General features: G+C 40.3%; 1 protein-coding gene across 11 annotated transcripts in view; it reads right to left on the bottom strand.

Annotated features, from left to right (window-relative positions):
- Nucleotides 1-13,408, bottom strand: part of PKHD1 (PKHD1 ciliary IPT domain containing fibrocystin/polyductin) — a 482,749-nt gene that overhangs the window by 324,616 nt on the left and 144,725 nt on the right. For all 11 annotated transcript variants that reach the window (XR_008298567.1, XM_053222692.1, XM_053222697.1 and 8 more), the window contains one exon: nt 3,382-3,538. Coding sequence is in view for 10 of the 11 variants with exons in the window: in XM_053222692.1 (XP_053078667.1) it covers nt 3,382-3,538 (157 nt within the window). In the remaining variant the exon portion in view is untranslated. The remainder of the gene's footprint in view (nt 1-3,381; nt 3,539-13,408) is intronic.

The following is a 13,408-nucleotide window of genomic DNA, read 5'->3' as shown; positions in this document are numbered from 1 at the left end:
ATGAGAAGACGCTGGAGGGTGTTAGAGGAAAGAAGTACAAGACCTGACATATTTTTAAAGGATGTGTACAATAAACTATTGGGGGGTTACTTTAGCATATGGCATAAGAGTCAAACACCAATGACTTAAACACATGAAGTCTTTTTCTTCAATCATGAAATAACTTCAGAGGTGAACAGTCCCAGTTGCAGTGTTACTACTGGCAACTCCAAAATCATCAGGATCCTGAGTTTCTTCCATCTTTCTGCTTCCCCATTCTGAATGAATCACCTCATTGTCCAAGATGGCAGCTGAAAATGTAGCTATTATATTTATATTCCAAGAAGCAAAGAAGAGGAAGAAGCAAGGACAAATAGGGCATGCATCCTAATGGGTCAACTCTACTTTAGGAACTTTCCAGATACCCTGTACCACACCTCCCCTTATATCTCCTTGATTGGCTCTAAGCCACAAGGCTATGTCTAACTAAAATGGAGGCCAGGAAATGTAGCATTTTGGCTGGATACTTTGTTGCCCCAAACAAAAATGGGGGGTCTGCTACTAAGGAAGACAAAGAATCAGAAACAGGGGAATCGATTACAGGGCCATTTGAAATGGTCCCAGCCAAAAATTATGTTGCTTAGAACTAGATTGGTACCAATGGATGCGTTGATCTATGAGACACAAGTCAAAGGTCCAGACAAGATTCACTGATGGATTGGTCATGGGATGTGAGAAACAGAAATAAGTCTAGGATGTTTCCAAGGTTTGGAGCCTGAGTCACTGAACATGAACAGTTCCAATAAGCAAGATGGATTCTCTGTGTATATGAATGGTCAAAACTTATCTCAGACATAAATGATAGGGTCTTCACCTCCTACCACCCAATCCTAATCTTACATTCTTGATACCCCCTCCTCTGGAGTATTCTGCCTTACTGCTTGCAACACATATTTCAGAATTAGAAATTTTACTCTTTTGAGGTGCCTAGGTGGCTCAGTCGGTTAAGCATCTGACTTCAGCTCAGGTCATGATCTCACAGTTTGTGAGTTTGAGCCCCACATCAGGCTCTGTGCTGACAGCTTAGAGCCTGGAGCCTGCTTCGGATTTTGTGTCTCATTCTCTCTCTGTCCCTCCCCCCTTGTGCCTCTCTCTCTCTCTCTCTCTCTCTCCCTCAAAAATAAATAAAAATGTAAAAAAATTAAAAAAAAAATTTTACTCTTTTGTATTTTCTCCCTAATTAGCTTCTCTAGTGATAATGCACATTTATTCACGTTAAGTATTAGTCTTCACTTTTTCTCATACCTCGTACAAATTCCTAGGCCACTTAACAAGTATCCAGAAGGCATGGTTGAATCAAATTTGATCTGTGTGGCTTCATTCTTTCTAGAAGCTATAACCCATCTATGTATGATAAAAATCTCAGTTTCATTCCAGGCAACCCTGCTCTCTGCCAACAACTCCTGTACCTATTTGTACAGAAACCAGTGTCCACTACTTACCCTCACATTCCTATCAATGGCCCTACTCTCCAGGAGAAAAGAGGGGATCCTTCAGATAACTCACTCTCCCTCTCCACAGGATAAGAGTTTAATCCTCTAAATCTAGCTCACTTATTCCAAGTAAATTCAGATTGAAATATATTGCCTGGACCAGGAGTATTAATAAAAGCCACTTTTAAAAGGTGACAGGTCGAGACAACTATTTGCATTATTCAGATGTTGAACTCTCCAAAAGTAAGAAATCAAGTGTATATTCCTCATGCCACTGCCTTTCTCTTACCCTTTACTTTCTGATGCCTCTTCTCCATCTTCAGTCTCTGGCCCTATCGCACCATTGCTTGATTGAACAATTACCTGGAACTAATGGGACATCCAGAGACTCAGTTGATCTAGACTTTTAGCTAGAAAAGTTCTCTCAAATAATATCAATATTAGGCAAAGACCCTTGAGAGCCTAAAGTTCATCTCATCCTTCAGCAGCATTTGACTCCTGGTTAAAGGTCTACAAAGAACATTTTTTAAATGTTTATTTATTTTTGAGAGACAGACAGACAGACATATACAGGATCCATGTTATCAGAGCAAAACCTGATGCAGAGCTCAAACTCACGAACCGTGAGATCATGATCTGAGTCAAAGTTGGATGCTTAAGTGACTGAGCCACCAAGGAGCCCCTACAAAGAACATTTTTAACCTGAGATTATAAGTCTAAAATTTTCCTTTGTCATTGCTAGTCCTTAGGTAGTTGATGTCCATCAATAAGTCAGCATTCCCCAAAGCCACTGGTCACACACACACACACACACACACACACACACAAACACACACACACCACACACACACAAAGACAGGTCAATAACCTAAGCTGACAGACAACTTTTCCTAAAGGATACAAATTAACTGATTTGCCTGAACACTTCTTCCTTGATATCAGAAACACACAAACACACACACACACACACACACACACACACACACACACACACACCCCTTCCAAAATATAGAATGTGAAATGCCTAATCAGAAACCTGATTCCATCCATAAGAGACAGATATCCATATTACATTAGTTTATCCCCTTCAGAATATTTTGTTTTCCCTTTATTTTCCCCCATGCTCTTACTTTAACAAGAACAAATGCCCTTGTAAGTGTTAAACATATTTTTTATAAAGAGTAATGTTTTAGTGCAGAGTTTTATAGCTACCCATAACTAATCACATTTCCAAAGCTATTTTCATTTGCCAATGAAGACAGTCACTTTGATAACCATTCCTTATTATCAGCCACTGAAGTAGGCAATGATTTTTATTCTCATTTAACAGATAAGGAAACAAATGCTCCAAGAGGTGAAATAAGTGACTTAGTCATTTGGTGATGTGGTGGAGAAGTTGAAATTTGAATTCTCATCCAACTTCCCAGACCCTAGAGCTATGTGGCCAGATTTTCAATAAGGAAGCCTATTTATATGACTTTCCAGGGGACCAGGAAGTCAAAACCACAACAGGGTAAGAGCAGGAAGACATTGCTTTCTTGGCAGGGAATTTCAAAGGCAGCAACATTAACCACTTTCAGAGCATTTTGCTATATTGTGGGGGCTTCCCTGGACAAGCATGACTACAAAGTGCCTGAATAAAGAAGCATATTCTTTGGTAACATTGTTAACCTTCTTTTATTTGAAAAAATAAAATAATTAAGCTCTGTGCTTATAAGAGTCAAAAGAAAGGGCCTTCATTTTGAACACTCTGACCACTTCTTCCTTTTACATTAAAATCTCAATTTGTTCCCAGAATAAATTCTCAACCAAGTGTTGGAACTTATCCAAAAAGTTCCCCTCCCTCCTGCCCCCAAAATGAAAGAATTATATATGGTAATGCCACCACTGATCTCCAAACTCCACAAACCTTTAACGTGCAGGAAGCTGAGGATGCTTGTGTTGGTGTCAAGCAGTAGCAATTGGCCATTCTCCACTGTGACATTGTCGCCATCTTGTGGCACTCTCTCAGGAAACCAACTGTAAGCCCTTGACCATCTCAGGCAGAACTGAAAGGAAAAGTTGCCCTGGAAAACAGTTTTAATGTTTTATTTTGTTTGGTTTAAAGCATAATAGTATGGAGGATCAATCTAAATGGAAATCTCTTAAACTAAAATTAATTTGCATGTAACGTTAAACGTCTCGATAAAATTAGTCACCCTCTCTTGACTAACTCAAAAAGGGATAAATACAGAAGGGGCAAAGTTATACTTGAAATGTCTCTGTGTTGGCCACTGGAATTCTCCAACAATGTGGTGCTGCTCATGTTTTCTTACCTTTTATTTTTCTCGAGGACAAGTCCCTTTCTACTGAATAGAAGGGTCGATTCCATTTTTTATTTTTATAGACATGTATTGAGTCTTGAACAAAAAGTCATAAATATCCTGGAATCGAGAGAATTAAAATGTTCTGCTTGATGGGTGGCATTTTGCTTTATGTAATTGGTATCATTTTTCATTGGCTCTACTGCCAAGGGTCCTTGTTTTATAGGAACATTCCTCTTTCCAAGTCCAGCCTCCTACTCTGTCTCTTTTTGATATTGTTGTTGCCTTTCCCTCTATGCCTGGTGCATCAGTGCTGAAAACAAAATGCATAAATGAAATGCCCCCTGACTTCAGAGGATAGCTTGAGTGAGTGATGGGCAGGGAGCGAGGCTGAGAGGGGCCCAGATAAAGAAGCACCCCCTTCCCACTCAGACTCCAGTCTCCCTCACAGAACTGTTGGCTTTTCTTTTAATTTATGGTCACACTGAAGTCACATGTTTTTCAAAAAAGGAATGTAAAAAACCACAGAAAGCAGTATTCAGCTCATGTAAGAGGCCAAGAACATGTCTAAATATCTTGTGCAGTTATGGGACTATAATTATGATAAGTAAAATAAAATCAGAATAGAGAAGGTATTTCCCTCGAGGTAGTACATACATGTGTCTGCCTCTTTCCACACACTTCTTCCCACCCAGATTCTCACCAAATATGAAGCCTGGGTTCCTATAAAAGAACTGCCTAGAAAGTCCTCTTGTGAGGTGTTAGAAGCAGATGGGAGAAGATCATTAAGAAGGGAAGGCATGTTTATAATACCAATAACTACACCTACACAGAGAATAGTACCCTGGAGTATTTCTGAGAGAGAAAATGGAAAAGTGTGTAGCCAGAATAGCCAATAGGTTTTCCAGGAGAGTGTACTGACCCCCCAACTCAATAGTCTTGAGTTGTATACCCAACCCAATTGCCAACAAGCCTTTGGGATAAGGAGAAGCAGTGTTTTTTTTTATTCTCTACACCTACAAAGGAGAAAAAAGTTCATGACTCCTCCCAATTTAAGAGATGGATAAGCAGCACTAGCACCATGAAAAGAAGGGGCTATACATGAGCATCTTTGTAAGTCGTATGAACTATATCCCCATAATGGCCATCTGTAGACTCAGAAAGTATGAAAGAATTTTAGCTCTTTACTGATTTCACACTGAAGTTAGGCAAAGGGAAGTAAAATTACACAAAGTGGTCCTTACAGGCTATACATTATATGTTCTTAGAATCCCTTAATTCATTTCCATCAAATCTAAAAAAGGGAGAGGGAGGTGAATAGGAGGAAACTGAAATGGAATAAAGTGGTGAAAAGGTGGGAGAGGCTAAACTGAATAAAGACAGTAAAGTCAACTGTAGAGAAGATGAACTAGATTATTGGTCACATTGGCTGGAAGTCCACTCTAAAAGAACTTTTGAATAAGCCTAACTAGGTTCCTAGAAGATCAGAAATGGAAAAACTCTAGAGAAATCCTATCTCTTCATTTTAAAGGGAGTTTCTCAGCTTAGAACAGTTTGAGGTAGAGAGTCCCTCAGTGCCACCATGATGGAATCAGAAGCTTAGGAGGTAGGGCCCAGGGAACCATCATTTTAATGATCCCTCAAATAACCACTTCTGCATCAAAGTTTGAGGATGAATTCAGGGCAAGGGCTAGAGGGAAGGAAGATACATCCCAAAAAGGAACCTGGACACTTCCTTCAAACCAGTCCTTGAAGCACAAGGTCTTAAGGAAGGCCAGCAAGCTGGACAAGATTGGGGTGTGGATGAGCTCTAATGAGTTTGAAGGATTCAACAACATAACTCTTCCTGAGACATTAACCTAGTGGTCAGATCTATACCCCACCTACAGAACAACAAGAAAAAGAGGCTCATGACTTTGACAGTGGAAAGATCTGGAACAATTAAACATTAATTAGGTATGTGAGGGAGTCAAAGGAAAGCAATTCCATGGTCTCTTGCATTAATTTGGGAACATCATAATACTTCCAATTATCACTGATATCTGTTATCTACCTCTAAGTGAACTTTTAAGATAACTTTCTGTCTTGTTCTGAAGACCCTCTATATACATACACTAGCTACCTTCCATGTGTTATAACATCTTGGCCTGGCCTGTCAACCTTCAAAAATTGCTACACTGAACCCCAACTTGGCAAGTGGAAAGGTTAAATATTGTTATTTCCTCCTCACAGTTGAGGAAACAAAGGCTCAAAGAGTTTAAATGATGTGTCAAAGGCCAGAGTGGTAAAAACAGATGGAATTGATACAGAGAAAGCTCCCAATTCAGGCCATTTCACTCACCTTGGCCTCTCCTGGAACACTCTTCCTCAAAATCTCTGCTGGCTCACTCTCCTTCTTCATTCAGGACTCTGAGCAAATAACACCTCCTACCCTACCTCCTTAATAAAATAGAACCTCCAATAACTCCCTCTCCCCAACACTGCTTAATTCTGGTATGAGAGCTTTAATTTCATGTGTATTTATCATCTATTGATCTTACTCAAATGAAAGCAAAGACTTTGTGTATCGCCCCACCCCTAAAAAGTATCTGACATAGTAAGTGCTCAATGGAACTCGAGGGGATAATTTCCCAAGTGAATCATTTCTAAGTGAACTCCTAATCCCATACATGCATTTACAGATGTTATACACACACATAAATACACATGCACATGAGAGCAACCACCTTCCTGATACAATAGTTAAACAAATAGGTGGAAACTAAAATACTTAAAAATCTGCACCCCATGGGTTTGGCATCCATTGGGTTTCACTCACATTCTTTCACAATCCTTTCTGCATTTTCAAGCTCTATTCAAACCCAAACCGAATGATGATGACTGTATCTAAATCAAAACCCAAGACTCAGATTCCCTTCTCCCTGTGAAACCTTTTGTCATTTTTTTTCATTTACCTTCAGTTTCTCGACTTAGTGTGGTATACCTCAAATGAACATAAATGTTAAGCATTATGTTTCAAGAGACCTAAGCTTCCTTGTGCCAAACTACTCTTTAATATAATAATGGTACCTTGAGATGTATAAATTTTTGTTGATGGTTCATGGTACAGTACAAAACAGTGACTAAATACTAAAAGCTCTAAAGAGTTAATGCAGCCTCGGGGCACCTGGGTGGTTCAGTCAGTTGAGCTTCTGACTCATGATCCCAGGTCATGATCCAAGGGCTGTGGAATCTTGGATTGAGCCCTGCATCAAGCTCTAAGCCCCGCATCAAGGTCTGTGCTGAGCATGGAACCTGCTTAAGATCCTCTCTCTCTCTTTCTCTTTCTCTCTCCCCCTCCCTCTCTCTCTCCACCTCTTCCCTGATTGCTCTCTCTCTCTCTCAAATAAAAGAAATAATAAAATAAAAATAAAAAATTAATGCAACCTCAACTATGTACCAGCTACCTGGGGAAGTAGAAATGTATCGCCATAATTGCAAGTTGTCAGTGAGCCCGTAATTACAAACACACAATTTTAGCTCTTGACATTTTCAGAGGCGACACACTGGTAGTGTCATTCCCCGTGTCAGTGGCAGCCCTGTGACTACCAGGGCAACACTCCATTAAACCGTGAGACTGGCACACTTTCTAATCACTATCACTTTGATCCAATCAAGCAAAAAAGAATTCTAAGAGCATTTAAAAACGTTTCTTTATTTTTGAGAGAGAGAGTGAGAGCAGGCGAGGAGCAGAGACAGAAAGGAGAATCCCAAGCGGGCTCCACTATGCCACCAGCCCAGAGCCCGACACGGGGCTCAGTCCCACTAATTACAAGATCATGACCTGAGCCAAAATCAAGAATCGGAGTCTTAACCAACTGAGCCACCCAGGCGCCCCTGCTAAGGGCATTTTAAAAGACATCTTGTCAATATATCTGAAAGTCTCTCAATTGATGCCAACACGGCGTTTTTGGTGAAAACCACGTTTTGTGTCACCAGCTCCGCCTATTGGTCAAAGCAGTTTTCACCTCCACCTAATATAATAAGTTTCTTCCACTATTGTTCCTGACATGCTCAGCCATTAGCTTTAGTTTTCTTCTTTGAGATAAGCCAATCACTCATTTCCATCCTGCAAATGAACAAAACCATTTCCGGGGTGCCTGGGTGGCTCAGTCGGTTAAACGTCCAACTTCAGCCCAGGTCATGATCTCACCGCTGGTGAGTTTGAGCCCCACGTTGGGCTCTGTGCTGACAGCTCAGAGCCTGGAGCCTGCTTTGGATTCTGTGTCTCCCTCTCTTTCTCTGCCCTTCCCCCACTCACGCTCTGTCTCTCTGTCAAAAATAAATAAATGTTAATATCCACTTAAAAAAATTTTTTCCTCACAGGCCTACAGGGTGGAGGTGGAAATAGAGATTTAAGAACTATCCAGAATTCACCCTCATCTTTTACCTCAGCTCATATAACCCAAAATAAACCAAAAAATAAAATATATACATATAAGTTTATGCCTATATATATATATATGTGCGTGTGTGCGTGTATGTGTGTATATATACATATATATACACACATACACACACACACACACACATATATATAGGCACAAACTTCCCTGCCTCAGCTAGGAAGCTTATGCAATTTGTTTTCTTCTTGCAGCATGTCAGCACTTCTCTGAACTTCAGGAAATGTGCAGTGTCTGCAAATCTTACATGTCACCTTAAATGTACTTGCAACACCACCAGAGTCATCTTGAAAGAAGTCATTGATCAGCAAGCTTGAGCACCAAGCAGAGCAGAGACCTATCTGTGAGCAAATGTGCTAAGCTGGGGTGCTGGAGGAGACAGAGGAGGGAAATCTCTCCGGTCAGTGTTTCCTGGATGACAAAGACAAGGAAGAACTGTTCTGACACCTTACCAGAATGCCTTCTTGAGCATGCAAGCTTTGGAAATAGGACAAAACAGGTCCCTGTGACCAACATTCTCTCCACCCCTGACCCTTCTTCATTTTCTCAAAAGTATTTATTATCACTGAAACATGTATATCTGTTTATACTCTGCCAACCACCAACAAAATGTAAGCTTCACAAGAGCTTCTTGAGTTTCTGCTATATCCCCAGTTCCTCCAATGCCTGGTATGTACTAGGCACCCCAAAAATATATTTGAATGAATGGTCAGCTCTCATTAGGGCTCCTAATCACTATGCCATCATTTAACTTTTTTAATGTTTATTTATTTTTGAGAGAGAGAGATTCAGTGCATGAGCGGGGGAGGGGCAGAGAGAGAGGAAGACACAGAATCCAAAGCAGGCTCCAGGCTCTGAGCTGTCAGCCCAGAGCCCAACGCAGGGCTTGAACTCACAAACTACGCGATCATTATCTAAGCTAAAGTCAGATGCTTAACCGACTGAGATACCCCAGCGCCCATAACTATGCCATCATGTAAATTATCATTTTAATAACTGAAATTATCAGATATAAAGCCACAAATTTGGGGGGCACCTGGGTGGCTGAATCAATTAAGCATCTGACTTCAGCTCAGGTCATGATCTCGTGGTTCGTGAGTTTGAGCTCCACGTGGGGCTCTATGCTGACACCTCAGAGCCTGGGGCCTGCTTCAAATTCTGTGTCTACCTCTCTTTCTCTCAGCTCTTCCCCCACTCATGCTCTGTCTCTCTTTCTCAAAAATACATAAACATTAAAAAAAATTCAAGCTGCAAATTTTTTTCAATGCTCTTTCACATAGAAATATTTTTAATTTTTATAAAAACAAATTTATTTCTATTTTCTCTCACGACATCCTCTTATTTTATGTATAGGACACCCTTCTTTCATTCTGACATAAACATCATTTATGTGTTCTTGATTTGTACGGTTTTATATCTGTATGTTAAGCCTCAAAGAATTTGGAATTTATGTTGGTGAGAAGTTTCCCATTTTTCTTTGTTCCCCCCCAAATAATTAACTTTCTTCACATCATTTATTAAATAACATTTGCTTTCCCAACTAATAGTCTTGGCTATTTTAATAATTGTATTATTATGTTGGGTGATATTAAACTGGTTACCCAATTAAAATCCCAAACCTTTTACATATGACCTGATGTGAAGTCATCTCTTCCAGGTACATGTGACCTTATCCTTCTTCTTAAGGTTCTCATATTATCATTGAGAAAAAGACAAATAGCCATACAATTAATATAAAGTGTAATAACTAAAGGGATAAACAAGGCACCATGAGAGTTCAACAGATTAGCTGCCTGACCCAGGTGGAGACTGCCTTATAGGTAAAATCCAGTTTATTAATCCCCTTTTCTTCTTCTTCTTTTTTAATCTGAACACTGCAGATAAATTAACATGGGCTGAGATTATTTCAGCTGACTATGAAACAAAAAATGCTTATTTTACAAAAGTCAACTATCCACAAATCCAGGATTACAAATAGAGCCCCTGACCTATAATTTAATAACTCCTTAGGGAACAAAAAGGAAATTAAATTAGTTTGGCATAATTTGTTCTTACTGAGCTCATGCTGGCTCTAAGTGATCACTTTCTTTTCTTGGTGCTTATACACCCTTCATGATTATGAGATAACATAAGAAAGTCCTTGCACACCATCCGGCACATTGACTACTCAAAGCCATGGCAACAATACCTTTTGCCAGAATTGCACCCAGTTCAAATTTACCCATTATACCTGTTAGTAAACTAGGCTATTTACTAGCTTACCTCTCAGTTCTACACATATCCTATACCCCATTATTTCACAAGAAATATTGGTATTAACTTAATGCTTCTTACATATAAGTTATTTTCACACTTTTGAGCTTCAGGGGACTATTAGAGTCTGCAAACAGAACAAATTTACAGAGCCTCTCTTTATCTTTTCTTTCATGTGAATCTTCACATCTCCTCTTACAATGTCTCTTCTGAATTATAAACTTGAAGATCGTTCCACTTGCCAGAGAAATAATAATGACAATGATAGCTACAAATCCTTGCATGCGTCTCATGTCCCAGGCACACTGCTAGATATTTTACTTATACTATCACTAAATTTTCTCAACTGAAAAACATACATAGTACCCTCTCCACTTTGAATTTACAATTTTTTGAATTTAGCAATTAATAATAGCTAACCATTTTTGCATGCACCTAACAGAAATAACCCCAGTGAATAATCCCAGTCTCTCTTCAGCCTTCTTGCCTGGAACTATGGAGCAGGTGGATCCCTAGATTCAACAAATATTTATGGAACACCCATTGCCCACCAGAGACTGATGTAGGCACAAAACAAAACAAATCCGTGACCTCATGGAGCTTATATTTTAGGAAGATAAAGTTAAATATACAAAATGAATAATGTGCTCTGAAAGATGAGGAGGAGGAGGAGGAAGAGGAAGGAAGAGGAAGAAGGAGGAGAAGGAAGAGGAAGGAGGAGAATGAAGGAGGAAAGAGGAGGAAGGAGGAGGAAGGAGGAGAAAGGAGGAGGAAGGAGGAGGAAGGAGGAAGAAGCAAGAGAAGGAGGAGGAAGGAGGAGGAAGGAGGAGAAAGGAGGAGAAAGGAGGAGGAAGGAGGAGAAAGGAGGAGGAAGGAGGAGAAAGGAGGAGGAAGGAGGAGAAGGAGGAGGAGGAAGGAGGAGAATGAAGGAGGAAAGAGGAGGAAGGAGGAGGAAGGAGGAGGATGGAGGAGGATGGAGGAGGATGGAAGAGGATGGAGGAGGAGGAGGAGAAAGGAGGAGGAGGAGAAAGGAGGAGGAGGAGGAGGAAGGAGGAGGAGGAGGAAGGAGGAGAATGAAGGAGGAAAGAGGAGGAAGGAGGAGGATGGAGGAGGAGGAGGAGAAAGGAGGAGGAGGAGAAAGGAGGAGGAGGAGGAGGAAGGAGGAGGAGGAGGAAGGAGGAGGAAGCAGGAGAAGGGGGAGGAAGCAGGAGAAGAAGGAGGAAGGAGGAGAAAAAACAGGGTGAAGAGTATCAGAAGTGCCAGGGTGGAAGAAGTTATTTTATATCCAGCCATCAGGGACTGTGCCTGTGATAAAGTGGAGTGTGAGGAGGAGTGGAGTGAGAACCAGAGGCTATCTGGAGAAAACCTAAGGAAGGAGCATGCGTAGAATGCCACTGGGTCAGCAAGGCGGGTAGGCAGGGTGGTGGTCTGAAAGAAGAAAAGAGTGCAGGGCTCTATAACCTTCCTGCCGATGCAGTGGGATGTTTGTTTTTCCCACTGCAAAAAGGTTTCAAGTTCTTTACATGCCACAGAGAAAAGAATCATGTAAAATATTCAGTAGTATATAACAGGGTCAGCAAACTACAGCTTACATCCAGTCCACCCACTGTTTAGACAAATACATTTTAATTGGAACATGGGTCTGACTATTCATTTACATATTGTTTACAGCTGCTTTGAGTTTGTGACTATATTGTTCACAAAATCTAAATTATTTACTATCTGGATCTTTATAGAAAAAGTTTGCTGACTTCTGGTATGTTCCAATTCATACTGTCACTATAGAAATAAGGATTGATATTGTCAAAGCACCTGTAATATGCTCAGTACAGTACATCTATATACTGTGTCAATATTTAAATATGTTCAAAATGAAACTTTCTATAATTAAAAATAAATAAGTATACTACAGAGTTTGGGGACTGGCAAGCAAAAACATCTTAGTAAAGAATATACATCGAAATACTGGAAACTGGTTCGATTCTCCTCATTTTCCAATAAGCAATAAACCAGTTCTCTGAAGACTACATAAATGCAAGTAAAAGTGTGAGCAAGTGTGTGTGTGTGCCACATACACATGCCAATGCACACATACACACATAGAGCCAAATCAGAAGATTGACAGATACATGCTAGCCTTTTCCACAGAGCTGACACACTGCCATTTAACCAGTGAGCACAGAGCATGTGTTTCTGTTCCCAGTCACTAGTAAGAGACAAGGTTAACATTTTAAGTGATGGACTACAGTACGTTATTTCCCCATGCAATGGACCCATGACTGCACCGCCTTTGAAAACACTTAATTTCAGTGATTGAATACACGGGAGTACACTTTCCCTGCTATGAACCTTTGACAGCTCCTCAGTTTCATACACCAGGGGAACCTTTTCTCCCCTCCTTTTCTTTTTTTCCTCCCCTTTATACCTGAAGGGAAACAAAATGAATATGTGGTGGCAGAGGGGAAAGAAGGAAGCCAGATAATGAAAACCCATTTATAAGCATCAGTGTATTTTACAATAGAAGTATTCACTGCCATCTGCTCTAATTACTTTTAATGTTTGGGCTACCATCTTCATACAATAGAAATAATGATCTCCTTAAGGGCAAAAAGAAAAAAAAAATTTTACAGAAACAAACAAAAGTTGATTACATTTAGCTCCCAGGCTAAAGAAGCATCAAGCTACTTTGTAGTGAACAATCAATTAGGAAAGTGGGTAGATCTCTGATTAACACAAACAAATTGGGTCCCCTTTGTGGTTCCCTCCCACTTTCTCCTTTTCCCATCTCTTTGGAAGAGCTGTGCCCACAGCTCACAGACAGCAAGGATCTGACTAGGCACATTTCTGGGTCTGAAGTTATTTCACAGCTATTCCTTACATTTGGATCAGAACCAGACAAAGCTGAGCCTTCTTGTTCACATCAGACATGCCCTACTTT

Source organism: Acinonyx jubatus, chromosome B2 (genome assembly GCF_027475565.1).
Source record: "Acinonyx jubatus isolate Ajub_Pintada_27869175 chromosome B2, VMU_Ajub_asm_v1.0, whole genome shotgun sequence".
Classification (NCBI taxonomy): domain Eukaryota; kingdom Metazoa; phylum Chordata; class Mammalia; order Carnivora; family Felidae; genus Acinonyx; species Acinonyx jubatus.
The sequence above is the reverse complement of the archived record's forward strand: the minus strand, read 5'-3'. Positions and strand labels throughout refer to the sequence as shown.